General features: G+C 43.5%; 1 protein-coding gene across 2 annotated transcripts in view; it reads left to right on the forward strand.

Annotated features, from left to right (window-relative positions):
* LOC129620857 (leucine-rich melanocyte differentiation-associated protein-like) overlaps positions 1 to 17,947 on the forward strand; it is a 745,168-nt gene that overhangs the window by 156,977 nt on the left and 570,244 nt on the right. The window contains exon 5 of one of the 2 annotated variants that reach the window (XM_055536625.1): positions 5,767 to 6,138. The exons of the other annotated variant lie outside the window; for it this stretch is intronic. Within the exon in view, the coding sequence (XP_055392600.1) occupies positions 5,767 to 6,123 (357 nt within the window). The 3' untranslated portion in view covers positions 6,124 to 6,138. Of the gene's footprint in view, positions 1 to 5,766; positions 6,139 to 17,947 lie in introns of those variants that run through there. 2 annotated transcript variants of the gene reach the window in all.

Below are 17,947 nucleotides of genomic sequence, written 5' to 3' on the forward strand. Positions count from 1 at the left end.
GTCCATGGGGCCTCTAAGAATCAGACACAACTAAGCGACTTCACTTTCACTTTTCACTTTCATGCATTGGAGAAGGAAATGGCAACCCACTCCAGTGTTCTTGCCTGGAGAATCCCAGGGACAGCGGAGCCTGGTGGGCTGCCGTCTATGGGGTCGCACAGAGTCGGACACGACTGAAGTGACTTAGCAATAGATATTAAATAGTAATTAATAGATATTAAATATTGTTTACTCTATTGTGTAGATTTCTGCTTTGTTTAGCTCACATTTAATGAACGTATCTTCTCTTATTTAAATATTTGAGTGATGTCATGCCATAGAACCCAATAGCATGGAAATGAGGTAACTCTTTGTACTTACAAATCTTAGTCCTTCAGCCTCCAGCTATAAACTTGACCTAGCATGGGTTTCTCTTGTACCCCTTCCTCAGCCTGGGTGTCCATGCCTGTGACTTTGGGGAGAGTTGTTCAAACTGAGGAGGTTTGTCTCCTCCATAGTTGCATCAGTCTGTGGTCTCATTCATAAAAGCCCCAAACAAAGAGTTATTTATTTCAGTTATAGTCAGTGCCTTTGCTCATGGATTTCTGACGCGATGAGCCACAGCTCCGCAGCCTTTGCACCAGTGACTCAAAGAAAATCTGTCTAGCATTTTCCATTAGTTGTTCATTGCTCACTGAAAATTGATTTAGCAAACATATATGCAGTAGTTAAAGGGAACAAAGCTAAATGAGATCAAATGTATTAGAAGTCAGAGAAATGTGTGATAATGGAAGAGTAAAGTACAATGTATTAGACAAGAACAATTAAAAAACCAGGCAGTGGTAAATGTTGGTGGGATACAGGGTTCTAGGACCCCTCATGAACTACTGGTAGGAGTACAGGCTGGCCCTATTGAGTTGAATTAATGTATTCATATCCTCTGACCCAGCAATTCCATTCTAAGGTATATATTCCAATAAAATTCTTCTGTAGGATCATAAGAAGTGTGTGTGAGGATTTTCATTACAGTATTGTTTGTGTTGGTGGTGCGGTGAGGGCAACTTTGAGTTGAAGGCAATGCTGGGAGATTATGGGGATTCCTGCCTTGGAGAACGTGTGACCATTAGAAGCAAGGATTCACTTGCTTCTAGCAACATGGGCTAGATTGTGTTAACTATGTTTTCTTATTTTCTGTCTTCTTAACGCCTTGGTGGTTGGGACCTAACTGACTCGGGAAAGACTCCCCCTCCCAGGGCTAACCAGTTCTTAGAGATGGCAAATGACTCACCAGGGATGCCTATGCAATCCAGAGCCCATTCTCTGAACCACCTCCTCTATTTTGCTTTCACCTCTGTCCTCAGCTTCCCAGAGCCAGGTACCAGTCAACTCAGGAAACAAAATAAAATATATACACAGTTCAGTTCAGTCACTCAGTCACATCCGACTCTTTGCGACCCCATGAATCGCAGCACACCAGGCCTCCCTGTCCATCACCAACTCCTGGAGTTCACTCAGACTCACGTCCATCGAGTCAGTGATGCCATCCAGCCATCTCATCCTCTGTTGTCCCCTTCTCCTCCTGCCCCCAATCCCTCCCAGCATCAGAGTCACACAGCACTACTTAAGTATTTTAAAGCATATGGAAACAAAACCACAAACATACTTTTCAAGGACTCGTTTTAACATTAGAGTGGATATGTATGATGGGAAAGAGAATTAAAATGGGATATGTAGGGGTAAAAAAGAAATGAATAAATAAAAGAAAAGCCTTGAAGTTAGGGAGGATGGATTAAATGCCTTCTCTGACGTCTGTGAGCTTACAGTTGGGTCCATAAACAGGGAAAGTTTCCAGTGACAGTGGACAGTATAGCCCGTGGGTACCAGGCCTCCTCTGGACAGTCCATGCTAGAGGAATCCGGAGCTGGATAGAGCTAGCTGAAAACTTAGTACTTGGGAAGACACATGTCCCCTCATGTCCATTACTGCAGCACGTTTCCAAGTCTGTTCCAGGGAGGACAGTGTGTTTGAGATGCTGCACCTAAAAAGTTCCTATAATTACATAAGGTGGCAAGTGCTGGATCCTCTTCACCCTTTGGGAGCTCTCTGACTTACGTTGGGGTATCATCAAAGGCTTTAAGGAGTACTGTAGGGAAGCATTTGGGGGATCCTTGCTTAATACTCTGTCTCCCAAATTTATTTGGCCGTGAAATGCTACCCAGTGACACCATTTATCTGGATACTGTGAGAAAGACAAGGTTCAAAGGTGAACCACTGAGAACCTTGAATCACTCATGGCTGAAGACTTTTTGTCTAGCAGAAGTCTTGGTGCATGGCAATCTCCCAAGCAAAGTTTATGAACCAAGAAAGAGATGTTTGTATTATTTGGAAAAATGACTAGGAACTGGGAAAGATTGATGCAAGAGGAGCCCTTGACCAGGATACCACTTTTTTCTTAGCATCTGGGCGGCTCAATGAGAAATTGTTTTCTAAATCAGAAAGATGTCAGTTCAAGTCATATCTTTTAATCATTATGACTTTCAGCTAGCCTAGTAAACTCAGTTTGGTTTTCTCATCTGCAAAATGCATGTTACAACACCTAACTTCACAGGAGTATAGTGAAATAATGGTTAGAAATACTGTATGTAATGTATGTGGCACATAGTAGTGGCTTGATAAAAGTTAGCTATTGTTAGGCAAGCTATGGAAATACACACACACACACAGACACAGAATATTACTGATCCATAAAGAAAAAGAATGAAATATTGGCTTTTGCAGCAACATGGATAGACCTATCATATGAAATGAATTAAGTCAGATAAAGACAAATATGTGATATCACTTATATGTGAAATCAAAATAATGTAAGCAAACTTATTGGCAAAACAGAAATAGACTCACAGATACAGAAAATAGGCTTGTAGTTATCACAGGGGAAAAGCCATGGGGAGGGATCCTGTAAATTTAGGAGTACAGGAAGAGCAGATCAGTTCAGTTCAGTCCAGTCCCTCTGTCATGTCCAACTCTTTGCCACCCCATGGATCACAGCCTACCAGGCCTTCTTGTCCATCACCAACTCCTGGAGTTTACTCAAACTCATATCCATTTAGTCAGTGTTGCCATCCAACCATCTCATCCTCTGTCGTTCCCTTCTCCTCCCACCTTCAATCTTTCCCAGCATCAGGGTCTTATCGAATGAGTCAGTTCTTTGCATCAGGTGGACAAAGTATTGGAGTTTCAGCTTTAGCATCAGTCCTTCCAATGAACACCCAGGACTGATCTCCTTTAGAATGGACTGGTTGGATCTCCTTGCAATCCAAGGGACTCTCAAGAGTCTTCTCCAACACCACAGTTCAAAAGCATCAATTCTTCTGTGCTCAGCTTTCTTTATAGTCCAACTCTCACATCCATACATGAGCACTGGAAAAACCATAGCTTTGACTAGGTGGACCTTTGTTGGCAGAGTAATGTCTCTGTTTTTTAATATGCTGTCTAGGTTGGTCATAACTTTCCTGCCAAGGAGTAAGCATCTTTTAATTTCATGGCTGCAGTCACCATCTGCAGTGATTTTGGAGCCCCCCAAAATTAAGTCTGTCACTGTTTCCACTGTTTCCCCATCTATTTGCCATGAAGAGATGGGACCCGATGCCATGATCTTAGTTTTCTGAATGTTGAGCTTTAAGCCAACTTTTTCACTCTCCTCTTTCACTTTCATCAAGAGCCTCTTTAGTTCTTCTTCACTTTCTGCCATAAGGGTGGTGTCATCTGCATATCTGAGGTTACTCATATTTTCCCCCTGGCAATCTTGATTCCCAGCTTGTGCTTCCTCCAGCCCAGCATTTCTCATGATGTACTCTGCATAGAAGTTAAATAAGCAGGGTGACAATATACAGCCTTGACATACTCCTTTTCCTATTTGGAACCAGTCTGTTGTTCCATGTCCAGTTCTAACTGTTGCTTCTTGACCTACATACAGATTTCTCAGGAGGCAGGTCAGGTGGTCTGGTATTCCCATCTCTTGAAGAATTTTCCATGGTTTGTTGTGATCCACACAGTCAAAGGCTTTGGCATAGTCAATAAAGCAGAAGTAGATGTTTTTCTGGAACTCTCTTGCTTTTTTGAGACTGACCCAAACTTGTCCGTCATTGTCCAGGAGTCTCTGGTGGAGGTGTGGGGTGGCAGTGGCCTGCTGCAGGATTGGGGGCACTGAGTATAGCAATGCATGCATGAGACCTTTTGAAGGAGGTCTTCATTACCTCCACCGTAGTTTGGCCTCAAATACTGGGAGGGAACACAGCCCCGCCCTTCAACAGAAAATTGGATTAAAGATTTACTGAACAAGGCCCCGCCCATCAGAACAAGACCCAGTTTCCCCCTCAGTCAGTCTCTTCCATCAAGAAGCTTCCATAAGCCTCTTATCCTTATCCATCAGAGGGCAGACAGACCGAAAACCACAGCCTCAGAAAACTAAACAGTCTGATCACATGGACCACAGCCTTGTCTGACACAATGAAACTATGAGCCATGCCATGTAAAGCAACCCAAGACGGACGGGTCATGGTGGAGAGTTCTGACAAAACGTGGTCAGCTGGAGAGGGAAATGGCAAACCACTTCAGTTCTTGCCTTGAGAACCTCATGAACAGTACGAAAAAAGCAGATACAAACTACTATATATAAAACAAATAACAAAGATTTACTGTATAGCACAGGGAATTATGGCTTCTCCTATGACTCAGCCAGTAAAGACTCTGCAGGGGACACAGGAGACGTGGGTTTGATCCCTGGGTCGGGAAGATTCCCCGGATGAGAAAATTGCAACCCACCCAGTGTTCTTTCTTGGAAAATCCCGTGGACAGAGCCTGACAAGCTACCGTTCATAGGGTCACAAAAAGTCAGATACAACTGAAGTGACTTAGCACAGAGAGAATTATATTCAATATCTTGAAAATACCTATAATGGAAAGGAATCTGAAAAAAGATACAAATTACTTTGTTGTACACCTGAAACTAGCATAATAGTGTAAATTAACTATACTTCAATAAACTTTTTAAAATACCTATGTTTAAAAAAATAGCTGTTGTTAGCATTATTGCCAGAATTATTCTTTCTTAAATGTTTCATGAAGACTAAGAGCAAACATATTCACCACTAAGTAAATGAGCATAGAAGAGGCTTATTCAAGGTCATATAGCTCATAGCTGTTAGCTGAGCTGGAACTGGAATCTGCTCCTCCTAAGTCCTGGTTCAGTGTAATTTTCATAATGCTGGACCAAGGATCCTTTTGCCTGTTTTGTGATTAAAGGAAATTGGTAAAGCTCTTTTGGTGTGCTGAATGGACCACTTCATTGTGGCACTGGGGAGAGACATGTGATGTGATTCAGAGGCCGCGGGGTGCCACCAAGATTATTGTGTCAATTGTGTTCTGCATCCTTGTTAATAACTTAGGAAAGGTTATAAAGTATATGCTAATTAAATCTGTATATTGCCCTAAATGGGAGAGGTATTACAAGGCCCACCAATGACAGAGACGTGACATAAAGGGACCTGGAGCTGTCAGGCATATGGACAGGAAATCACTAGATGAGATTCAGCTGCAGTAAATGCATCCTAATACATCTGGGGACAAATAATCTGAAACACAGATATTCAATGGGAGGAAGATATTTGGAAAGCAGTAAATGCTGAAGGGGACCTGGGGGATAGTGGACAGCAAATTAGATATGGGTTTTCATTGTGTTAGGCCAACAGAAATTGGTAATGCAATCTTGCACTGTATTTTCTACAGTCCCCTGGAGCAACTGGGAGGAGAAAGCCTCTTTCTCTAGCCAAGAACAAGTCTGCTCGCCCCACGCATGCACGCCTGAAAAATGGCCTTGCTGAGGTGAGGGCGGAGGCAGGGGCCTCTTTACTGCCCCAAGACTCTTACCCCACAGAGGTGGTGGCGTTTTCCTTTCTCTTAGCTTCACCCCCACCCTGGGTCCTCAGAGACCAGCTCTCTGTCCTGTCATTCACCGTGTTGATGTGCTTTCTGGGGATAGCCAAGGGAGGACAGTCCTGCAGGGCAAGTCCCTCTGGTCTGCAGCTAAGACTTGCCTGCAGGCATTCATTTGTATGTAACTCAAACATCTGCCATGTTCCTTAGTGATCCTGGCTTTCTCTCCTACCCTGACAAGACTGGACTAGGAAACAGCCTGTCTGCAGACAGAGGAATGTTTGAAGAAATACAAGCCATTGCCGCCAGCCCCGTCCCCACTCATGAGAGTCAATAATTGTCCATCCTTTACCTCCTCCTTCTCCACTCTGCCCACCCCCCATTTTTTAGTCTTCTCAGATACTACCCTTGACCTGTATTAAGCTGAACATCCCTACTGGGGGCCAGTAAGCATTTATTCTGGTTTTATTCTAGCCCCCCAGCCCAGCTCCATTTTCTCAAGAAAGCCCAGTCCTGCCTGAGTTTAGAGCACTTCATTGCTGGTGGGGCCTGCTCAGTGAGGTAAATTTAACCAGCATGTCTTTTCAAACCTTTGTAAAATTGTTCTGCTCTTGCCAACACACACTCGCTACCTTTCCCTCTCTGGGAGATCCTCACCTTCCAGAAAATCTTTCAGGGGCTATTAGGCAGTAGTTATGCTCATGGGGCTGGTATAAAGCAGTAAAAGTCTGAACTTATTTGCAAGGCTGGGGAACTTTTTACTGCTTGTTTCTGCAACACCCTGGCTTCCTCCACTCAGGATGTTCTTCATCTTACTCATCATCTGGGTTTGCATCGGGGTCATTTAGCTTTGGCTTGCCATTGTCACTCAACGCTCATAAATAAGTGCCCAAGTTTAAAGTTACCCCCTAAATATTTTTAAGCATTCCATTCCATAAATGTATACCAAGTGCCTTCTCTGTGCCTACCATTTTGCTAGATACTTGTGTGTGGGGTGAGGGGTAGGGTTCTACTCTCATGGAGGGTCTTGAATTTAAAAGGCATGGCTGTGGAGGAACTTGAACTTTTAGTCCTGGGGGGTCATGGATATAAATGGATGACAGGTGCCAGCACGGAGATTTATGAGTGATGCTCCCAGCCAAAGGATGTCAGGCCCACTTTGGAACTATAGACCGCTGTGTACAGGGCGTCTTAGTATATTTAGCAAATGAGATTGCAAACTGTAGAAAAAAAGGCTGAGTGGGCGGAGAGGAAGAACATTCTCTGGCCAGAAACTTGCTGAACTCTGAGGGCCGGGGACCAGAGGCTTTGCAGAGGTGGGGAGGGATGTTCTTTGGCTTGTCCTGGACACATAAATCACCACCGAGACGATATACCAAAGGCCAATTATATGGAGTGTTTTCTTGGAAAATCATCTCCCAGGCCTTGTAAATCATCCCCAGCTTTGGCGGGCATGCAGATCTGCCTGGGGGGTGGGTGGTATGCCAGTGCACCCCAGTGTCAGGTAGAGGAATTACACAGGGTGCTCATATGATCCCTAGTACCTGGTGTGTGCTTTCTTGTTATCTTCATCCAAGGGAGCAGGGTGGAGCACAGCTGTTTGCTGTGCCTTAGGAGTTTTAGAGCTGGGACTCACAGCTGGGATTTTCCACTTACTGCTCTGTGACCTTCAAACCCTCCAAAGTAGAATGAAGACTGGATTATCTCTGTGGTTCCTGGAGGCCCTGACACTGATTTTATGTTCTCCTGACTTTTGTAACTTTCATATAGGATAAGCATTTCCATGTCACACCTCATCCTAAGTGACTGTCCCAAGGGAAGTACAAATTCTTACCTATCATGAAAAGTCAGTCATACAGGATCATTTTAAGGGGATGAATAAGGATTCTCAAAGCCTGATCATCAAAACAACGGTAGAATGAGGTGGAGACTTTTAGCCTGGAAGAGAAAGAACTTAGGGCAATACCAGAGGGACTGGATTCAGTATCTGAAGGGCTTCAAGGGCAACAGTGTCTGCTGACCCTCTTCAGAGGCAAGAAGTAAGGACCAACAAGCCCAAGATACATGAAGTGAAGTGAAGTGAAGTGAAAGTCGCTCAGTCGTGTCCAACTCTTTGCCACCCCGTGGACTATACAGTCCATGGAATTCTCCAGGCCAGAATACTGGAGTGGGTAGGCTTTCCCTTCTCCAGGGGATGTTCCCAACCCAAGGATCGAACCCAGGGCTCTCACATTGCAGGCAGATTCTTTACCAGCTGAGCCAAAAGGGAAGCCCAGAAGATACCCAATGCTTGATTCACCCAGTGTTTGGGAGTACAGAAAGAACTCCTGAACCACGTAAGTTGTCCAATAGTAGCAGTGAAGCCTGGTGGGAAGGGACCGATTCATCATTGCTGTAGCCCATGGGGTTGCGAAGAGTCGGACACGACTGAGTGACTTCGCTTTCACTTTTCACTTTCATGCATTGGAGAAGGAAATGGAAACCCACTCCAGTGTTCTTGCCTGGACAATCCCAGGGACAGGGAAGCCTGGTGGGCTGCCGTCTATGCAGTTGCACAGAGTCAGACACGACTGAAGCGACTTAGCAGCAGCAGCAAAGGCTGGGCAACAGAGTGACAGCAGAGAGGAGAGGATACTGTGTTCCTGCTCCTTCCGTGGCTCCATCCCTCTTTCTCTCTCTCTGGAATACGATATGGCTGGATGTCCAAAGGGAGAAATTCCTTCCCCAAAGTACTGTCTTCTTCCCTGCAAAGCTTTGTTCCCCTGATCCATTTCTCTCTTGGAGGGTTCTATTAAAATGTGTCTTCTCTTTGGAGCTATTACATCTTGAGACTTTGGGGGTGGGGATGTAATTGGTTTCCAGCAAGCAGGAAGGCCCTAGGGGATGGAATGTGAATTAAGAAGTAACAATTTCTGAATAAGAAACCAGGCAGGCCGAAGGGCTAAGTCCTCCAAAGGGAAGACTGGTGGGCACCAAATTTATTTTCTAAGTATTTATTTTGTTAACAGCCAATTACTTCCTTATGGGTCTGTCTCTGGAAGACACTTTGGAAGACAGTTTACATCATTCTTTTTGGAATATATTGGTCTTTCCAGCCTGTACCAACTCAGGGGGCAATGAGTTTACAAGGTCAATAAAATAATTCTTCTGTCATCTTAAAATTCACTCAAGTTTCAAGATTCTCCTACTACTTCCTATATTCTAAGATAAATGAACTAGTGTTTTTATTTATCCTCAATGATTCTATTGATTCTACTGGGATCTTTTCTCAGTCTTTGACTTTCTTTCTGGGCAAAAGGCTTCCTAATTGTTCTCATAAGTTAGGACTTATGATGCTTCTGTCCCTGTGATTAACTCAACAAGCACCAAACCTTTATTAAGTGTCTAGTCTCTGGAAGTCATCAAGTAAGATGCTGAGGCTAGAGGTGAAAAAGACACTTTTCTTTCCCTTCCTTATACAGGACTGTAGTAGAACTGAATGCAGTGTAACGTGTGGAGGGCTCTGCCCTGGCCTGGAAAACATGCACCACGGTCTCTGGCCATTGCTCATGATCCTGTTAGGGATGAAATCACTGAGACTCAGAACTTCCATGACTCACCCACGTTCTTACAGCTGGTCAGTGGCAGAACTGGGATCTGAACCCATTTCCGTCTGACCCCAAAGCCTGCATCCTTTCCACTGGGCAACGCTTCCTGCCTTTATTCCACCATCAGGGGAAATGCAGGGAAACATTTGTAATTTGAGAATGAGTTGGAAAATTTCAACGCACCGGTCAAAAACGAAGGCATTTTGTAAAAACAAATAGGAGGATGAAGCAGGAAGTTTACCAGTGGCCTGGGATCCTCAGCATCCACTCTGGGTGGGAATCTGAGCTCTTGGCATGTATGCATGGTCAGAGTTGTGGCTCTGTCTGGCCCCAAACATAAAACGGTAGACTTGACTCAAGGCTCCTGCTCAGTCATCCTTGTCTGTTGTGTTTGGAGGCAACAGCCCTATGTGAACCCATTGACTCGGAGATTCTGGCCAGAGTCTTTTCCGTCCCCAACCACTGGGCAAGCGTGCTCCAGTCTGCCTTGAGATGATCAGCTTTCCAGATGCATGGAACCACCGCAGCTTGCCTCCCCGTCTTTCATCACCTAAATGAGGGCAGTTAATGTTTAAGAGCAGAAAATAGGGAACATAATGATGAATAAATTATAAGTTTGGGGATATGAAAAGTCAAACTGTGTAAATATGTATTTAAAACCACAAACAGAATGTTAATGCATCTTTCCCATTAACTCACTAACTGAAATTACAGAGTGTAATGTGATCCCCCGCCCACGGGTGGGTTATGATGTTTTCAGATTTAGAACAACAAACGATAAATGTCCTTTCCTCAGACAAAGAAGCCATTGACACAGCTTTTACTGTAGTCACTGACAATGTAGGTGGTGGAAACGAGATTGAACTCTGGGGGAAGAGGCAGGTCACGAGATATGTGAGGAAGTGTAGCATGGACTTCATCTAGGCACTTCCTGAGGACTGAGCAAAAGTCTCTGAGCTCAGGGAAGCCCTTCCAAGTGATGGGGACCTATGCATGGTTGCCTGGCATGCCTTCCTGCTTTATAAGATGGGCTTATTTGCTAAAGTAATAGCTCAGTGTTGGTCTGAGTTTCTGGCTGGCAGCTGACATGAAGCCAGTCTTGCTTTGGGGAGGTTTGGTTTGAGGATGTATGATTAATTTAGCAGCCATTTTGTGGTGAGGTTGCTTATGGACAGCAGTATAAAAGAGATCTTAAGAGGATGTGGAGAAATTGGAATCTTTGTGCACTCTGAGTGGGAAAGCAAAATGCTATGGGAAGCAGCCTGATGGTTCCTCAAAAAAATCAAAAATACAATTATAATATGATCCAGCAATTCCTCTTCTGGGCATATACCAGAAAGAATCAAAAGTAGGGTCTCAAAAAGATATAGGTACACGTGTGTTCTTAGCAGTATTATTCATGATAGCCAAAAGGGTGAAGCAATGCAGTAATCCACTGATGGATAAATGAGTAAATAAAATGTGCTATGTACATACCATGGAAATTTACTCAGTCTTAGAAAAGAAGGAAATTCTGATGGATGCTGTAACTCGGATGATCTTTGAAGACATTATACTAAGTGAAATAAACCAGTCACAAAATGACAAGTACGGTATGACTCTATGTGAGGTTCCCAGAGTCATCGGACTTATAGGAACAGAAAGAATGATAGTTGCCAGCAGCTTGGGGGAGGAGGAAGTAGTTATACAACAGTGTAAATGTGCTTAACATTACCTGACTGTACACTTAAAATGGCTAAAGTGAGAATTTACAGTGTGTGTGTTGTGGCACAATTAAAAACAAAGCAAAACGTAAAAAGAGATGAAGGAGAGGCGGAGAACATAGCCTTGGGAGGGAGAAAGGTCTGTGCTTGGTTCCTGATGCTGCCACTTACAAACTGGGGTGCTATGTATGTGCTTAGTCGCCCAGTCGTGTTCAACTCTTTGTGACCCCATGGACTGTAAGCCTGCCAGGCTCCTCTGTTCATGGGGATTCTCTAGGCAAGACTACTGGAGTGGGTTGCCATGCCATGGGCAATTCACTTAAACTAATCTCTGAGCCTCCAAATAGTAGTGATAATAACAGGGCCTCCTTCGTAGGGCTGTTGTGAGGATGAAAGGTGCATTCCTGGTACGTTCCTGGTATGCAGCGAAGACCTGATACGTGTTAGCTAGTGTTACTATTGCTTCTGCTCCATGGTGGGAGTGGGGTTTTGCAGGGGTGTACAGAAAGGGGGACAAATTCATTACTGGTGGGATTGTGACTTGGTATCTGATTTTCCATTTGGCATCTCATAAAAGAAGTGAGGCCTGCACTCTGGTAAGTTTATCTCCGAGTGTCCATCCTAGAAAAGCCCTAGTTCTGTGCCTTGTAGCTATGTGACGAATGTGTAAGGCTGTGAACTGCAGCGTATGGATAATAGCAGAAAAATAGAACAGGTGATCGTGGGTTGAATAATGTCCTCCCAGATATACATGTCCACTTGGAACCTCAGAATAAGACTTTATTTGGAAGGGAAGTCTTTGCAGATGTAGTTGCGATAAGAATGGAGATGAGATTGTCCCAGTCTAGAGTAAGCCCTAAATCCAATTACTGTGTCTTTACAAGAGAAAGGAAGAGAGGGAGATTTGGACACAGAAACATATAGAAAAGAAGACCACATGAAGATGGAGGCAGGGACTGGAGGGATGCAGCCATGAGCCAAGGAATGCCCAAGGCCACCAGAAACCGGAAGAGGTGAGGGGGGAGCCTCCCCTAGAGCCTTTGGAAGAAGTATGGCCCTGCCAGCACTTTGGTTTCAGATTTCTAGCCTCTAGAACCATGAGAAAATAAGTTTCTGTTGTTGAAGTCATCAAGTTTGTAGTACTTTGTTATGGTAACCCTAGATTACTAATATACAGGTTGACTGCCCCTAAGTAGGAGAACAGGAAAAAAGATGGAATTTATTGATATAGTGGCATACTGTAAAAGAGTTAAATAAATCCTCAATCTCAAAACCTAATATTAAGTTAAACAAGTTGCCAAAATATACTTCAAGTATGATTCCATATATGTAAGTACATTTAGTAGTATATATCATTTATGTGAAAAAGCAGAGACATTACTCTGCTGACAAAGGTCCATCTAGTCAAAGCTATGGTTTTTCCACTAGTTATGTATGGATGTGAGAGTTGGACCATATAGAAAGCTGAGTGCTAAAGAATTGATGCTTTTGAACTGTGGTGTTGGAGAAGACTCTTGAGAGTCCCTTGGACTGCCAGGAGATCCAACCAGTCAATCCTAAAAGAAATCAGTCCTGAATATTCATTGGAAGGACTGATGCTGAAGCTGAAGGTCCAGTACTTTGGCCACCTGATACGAAGAACTGACTCACTGGAAAAGACCCTGATGCTGGGAAAGATTGGGGGCAGGAGGAGAAGGGGACAACAGAGGATGAGATGATTGAATGGCATCACCAACTCAATGGATATGAGTTTGAGCAAATTCTGGGAGTTGGTGATGGACAAGGAAGCCTGGCGTGCTGCAGTCCATGGGTTGTGAAGAGTCGGACATGACTGAGCAACTGAACTGACTAATGAAGTAAAATTTCTCATATTCATACAAATATGAGATGTTACGTACTAACCCCCAAGATAGTGGGTACCTCTGAGAAGAAAGAGATCAATGCAGTGAGGCATAGTTTTAGCTATATTGAATGTGTTTTACTGAGAGAGGGAATATTTGAAGCAAACCTAGTAAAATGCTGACATTTGTTTAATAGCAGAGGATATATAGACATCTGCTATGTTCTTTTTTTTGTATCTTAGAATTGTTTTGTATTTTAAATTTTTGAATGAGTTAGAGAGTTAGCAGCTCTGTAGGTATTTCAGATACATTGTTGAGGTAATAAAAGATACCAAGAAATACTAGCCCTCTTGTGTTTTAAGAAAACTACATTTCAAGGCCTCAGGAGTCTCTTGTGAATTTTAATCTGGTGATGGGAAGTCGTTGGATAGCTGGTATAAATGAGGTAGGAAAGAAAAGAAGAGCTTTGGATTCAGGGCCACCATTTACTTGCTCTGTGACATTAAACAAATTAGTAAATTCTATGAGCTCACTTTCCTCAACTGTGAAATAATAGCTATACCAAGGTTATAAAGTTGCAAGTACTTAGTAAATGTGACTGTCCTTCACTTGGATGTTAAACACCCCCGGAACTGTCCCTGCTGTGGTGTGTACCATGCTTCCTGAAGGAAACAGGCCTTGTGTGTTTGTGTGTGTGAAATCTTTGAATATGTGATAAGCTACCCATGGCTGCCTTTCTGGGAAAACTTGGACTCTATTAATCTTTCTTCAGGAAGACTACTAATTCACTTCTCTTTGACCTTTTCCCTGCATTTTGTCTGGCTTCCCTTCATGCCATTTTGAAGGGATAGGAAGGAGATGGGGTGTTCTGGAGAAGGTGAGGTCTGAGTCCAGTGGGAGGTTGACATCTGGGCACTTATGTCTTTCGGTTCTTTTCAGCCTGGTGGCCTTGGGCAGCTGACTCCCTGGCACTGAGGGGAGCTTACCCTGCTCATCCCGCCCCAGGAGCTGCCTTACTGGTGCTCCTTCCTTGCCATGCACCAACCCTCTATCTCCTTCCATCTTGCCCCTGCCTTCCCCCTTTCATTGGCTCCTGATGCTTCCTTAGCCTCTCTTGGCCCAGAGCCAAGCAAGTCTCAAACATATTTCAGGAGTGGACTGTTGGCATTTCCGGGGCCTGTGGCACAAGTTGGCCATATGCAGGTGGTCAAGGGTCATTTTTCCCTGAAGGTTAAATGGCAACCTTGGTCAATGTGTAACCGATGTTCACTTAAATGATTTCCCCTGGTTAATGAGTCATGTGGCAAATTAGTTGAGGACTTTCACACCCTGCAGGTAAACTGGAGTGGTAAGAACTGGTCATCCTGTAATTGCATTTAAGTTATATTGGCTATACAGTGAGGGACCTGCCTAACCCACCTTTCTGCCTCTTAGATCCTCATTTCAAAAGGAAATTAATGGGATAAAGGCCACACTGGAGAAGCACCAGGTGATGGCCTGGATGCCCGCTTTCCTGGGCCTCCTCAGCATCCCTTCTTTCCACTTCAGGAAGCCTTGTATCTATCCTCCATTCATTTGTTTAGACATTCACTCTCATTCTCGTTCTCTCCATTCCCACATAGCCCTGTCATTCTCACACTGTGTGCTGAGGCTCCCACTGTGCTACAGTACACTCACAGGGATGCTACAGGGTGTTTTGAGTGTTGGAAGGCAGCACAGTGTTGGAAGGCATCAGCCAGACACGGTGTAAACTGCCCGCTGAGACAGTTCACAGTTGCAACATTAGATCATGCTGCATTTCTTTTGACAACAACATACCTTTGCCACGCTGCATTGTGGCGGCCATTGCTGCCGTAAAACGTGAGTACAGTGTGAAATCAGCATAGAATGGGAAATGCTGATGGTAGTGATTTCAAGGTTTGGAAAGTTGTGCAGGGCAGACAAGCAGGTGCACACATCCCTTTAGTAAATAAGTGTGAGCCTTGAACAATGAAGTAAAAATGTTTTTTTTCTATTTACATATATTATTTTTGTTAAATGGATATAAAGTTGTTAGGGCATAAGTACTTAATAAGTCACTCCATAAAATGCAACTGTTACGTATTTCTTTTGGTCTCTGAGCTCTCCATAAAAAACATTACTGAGATGCTAAGGACACCATAAGCTGAGAAAGTCTGAGAACCTTTAGTTTAGTCAAAGATGAGCTATCCACTCCTTCATCTCCAACAGACCTCTAGCTAGCAACCATCTTCCCCCTGGATGTAATCACTCTAGCCCTTATATCTCTTTGCCCTCACCAATAACTCTTTTCCTACCTGAAAGATGAAGTTTCATGGATTCTTAAAAAAAATAAATGGAAGGAAGGAAGGAAGAAAGAAAAGAAAGCTTTGCTTAACTTTACTACCACTCCTGAACCATTATTCCTCCTCTATTTCCTTCTTGCCCTCATCCCGACCCCTTTGCCTTTCGCATGCCCAGGGTCCTAAAACTTGTCTGACTTTTTCCTCTGGCACTTATAGAGATCCAGCTCTCCAAGGGTCATGCAAGTTCCCAAGGGCTGTATATTTTTTATTTGCCCACCACTGTCTGAAGCTTTCTTCTCTCACCTTCATGATACCCATGAGCTCTCCTCTCCTAATATCCCTCAGCGTCTCTGTTTGGCCCTGTCTGCCTTTCACTCATTCATACAAGCCTTCACGAGCTCCCTTGCTTCCCTGCCTCTGCTGTGCAACCCCCATCTCCCACCCTCACCCCAGCCTTACTTTGTTTTCTCTGTTGGTGAAAACAAACAACCTTTTCTTTCTACATAAACTGTGCAGAGATGACAACCTTCTCAACCAGCAAAATCCACCACTGCCTGTATCCATCCAAGTCTTGCCACTGGCCTGAAATACCGACTACTGACATCTCACACTTGAGATGTGCCTTTTGAGGCTCTCCTCCGATAGCCTCCGTTTGACGAAACTTCTCTTGGTGTCCCCAGAACGCCATCTCTATTTTCTGTCGCTCACAGAACTCTGATGCCACTCTTCATACTTCACTGATCATTTATAGGTTCCCTGGACATTATTCTCCATCTCTCCCCGGATGTCTCACCTGCACTTCAAAATTCAATCATCTTTTTCCTCTCCTTCCTTCCTCAGCCTTTATATATACTCAGGTTGAACAGCTGATGCCTTCTGGGGTCTCCCCTCATGTTCACCACTTTTCACCTCTTCCATGATTGAAACTCTAATTACCTTTCCCTCAAATAATTGATCCATCACCTGCAGATTCTCCCCAGACCTGGCCCATTATACTACACTGAGTGTACCCACACAGGCAACCAAAGTGAGTCCTCACATCACACTAGTGGGTGTGTTCTCCCTATGCGAGTCTTCAGTGGCTTCCCAGTACCAGTAAGCCCAAACTCTTCATCCAGGCCCTTTCTGCTCCTTGTGATATGGCCTCCACTGACTTTTCCAGCCCTGCTGCACTCAGGCGCCTGCATCACACTCACCACGGGAGTGAAGTCTCACACCCTTCCCTCCACCCCCACCTGATGCTTTGGCTCCCACTGATCCCTGTTCATGAACAGCTATATCTCTCCCAGTCTCTCATTAATTTTAACACTGTTGATGACTCATCTTGAGATTCCTACCCTCATAGAGCCTTCAGGAAGCTCACACCCCTCCCCACATCACCCCTACAATGCTCAGGCTCAAAGATCTTTGAAGGCACAGACTGTCTCACCTTTTTTCGTCTTCTGTAGAAGCTGGTATAATGCTTCACACATAATTCTGATACGGTAAACAAGAGTTTGAAAAAGCAGTGCATTCCAGAAGTGGTCCCAGAATTTGGCCTTCCAGGAACTCCTGTGATGTATTGCGTAAGAACCTACAGGTCTTTGATGACGTTGACCTCCAAAATAGAAGTGTTCCAAATACCTTGTTCCACTGTGTTAGATGTAGAGACCTTTTCCTTCCTCACTGTAAAATTGTAATAAATTAGAAAATAAATATCAAGGAAAGAAATATAATTTAAATATAATAAAGTCATATTTTGGTATTTTAACTGTCAAATATTTTCTGTAAATACATATGAAAAATATTTATGACACACAAAATAGGGTTATATTTGACATTCATTTATAGTTTCTTTTTGTTATTTATGAACACTCTGTATACTCAAAGGGCATAGGTTAATAAAGTATGTATTATATATTACGTCTTATAATATTGCTTATTCATGATTGTTTAATTTTTAAAGTATGTGTTACATCCTTATTCCTGGAAATTATTTTACAAGTTGTCCATGGACTGAGGCCAGTTAGAAAGTTATTAAAGATCCATAAGTACCAAGATTATAAATGAATGTTCAGAAAATTTTAAAGGGATGTAACATTTCCATATCTAGTTATTCATTTTGAAGCTATTTTAATGCAAAAATAGTACATATTTTTCATCTTAACAGAAATAACTTCTATTAAAATCAGTAAAAATTTTATGCCTACATGCTATCTCCTCACCTCCCACACAGTTTTTCACATAAATGGGAAGACACAATCCATACTATTTTTCCAGTGATTTTTGTTTTTTTTTTTTTTACTTCAGTCAGTTCAGTCGCTTAGTCATGTCCGACTCTGCGACCTCATAGACTGTAGCACACCAGGCTTCCCTGTCCTTCACTGTCTCCTGGAGCTTGCTCAAACTCATGTCCATTGAGTCAGTGATGCCACCCAACCATCTCATCCTCTGTCGTCCCCTTCTCTCTCTGCCTTCAATCTTTCCCAGCACCAGAGTCTTTTCCATGAGTCGGCTCTTCACATCAGGTGGCCAAAGTATCAGAGCTTCAGCTTAAGCATCTGTCCTTCCCATGAATATTCAGGATTGATTTCCTTTAGGTTTGACTTGTTTGATCTCCT

Source organism: Bubalus kerabau, chromosome 1 (assembly GCF_029407905.1).
Source record: "Bubalus kerabau isolate K-KA32 ecotype Philippines breed swamp buffalo chromosome 1, PCC_UOA_SB_1v2, whole genome shotgun sequence".
NCBI classification, from domain to species: domain Eukaryota; kingdom Metazoa; phylum Chordata; class Mammalia; order Artiodactyla; family Bovidae; genus Bubalus; species Bubalus kerabau.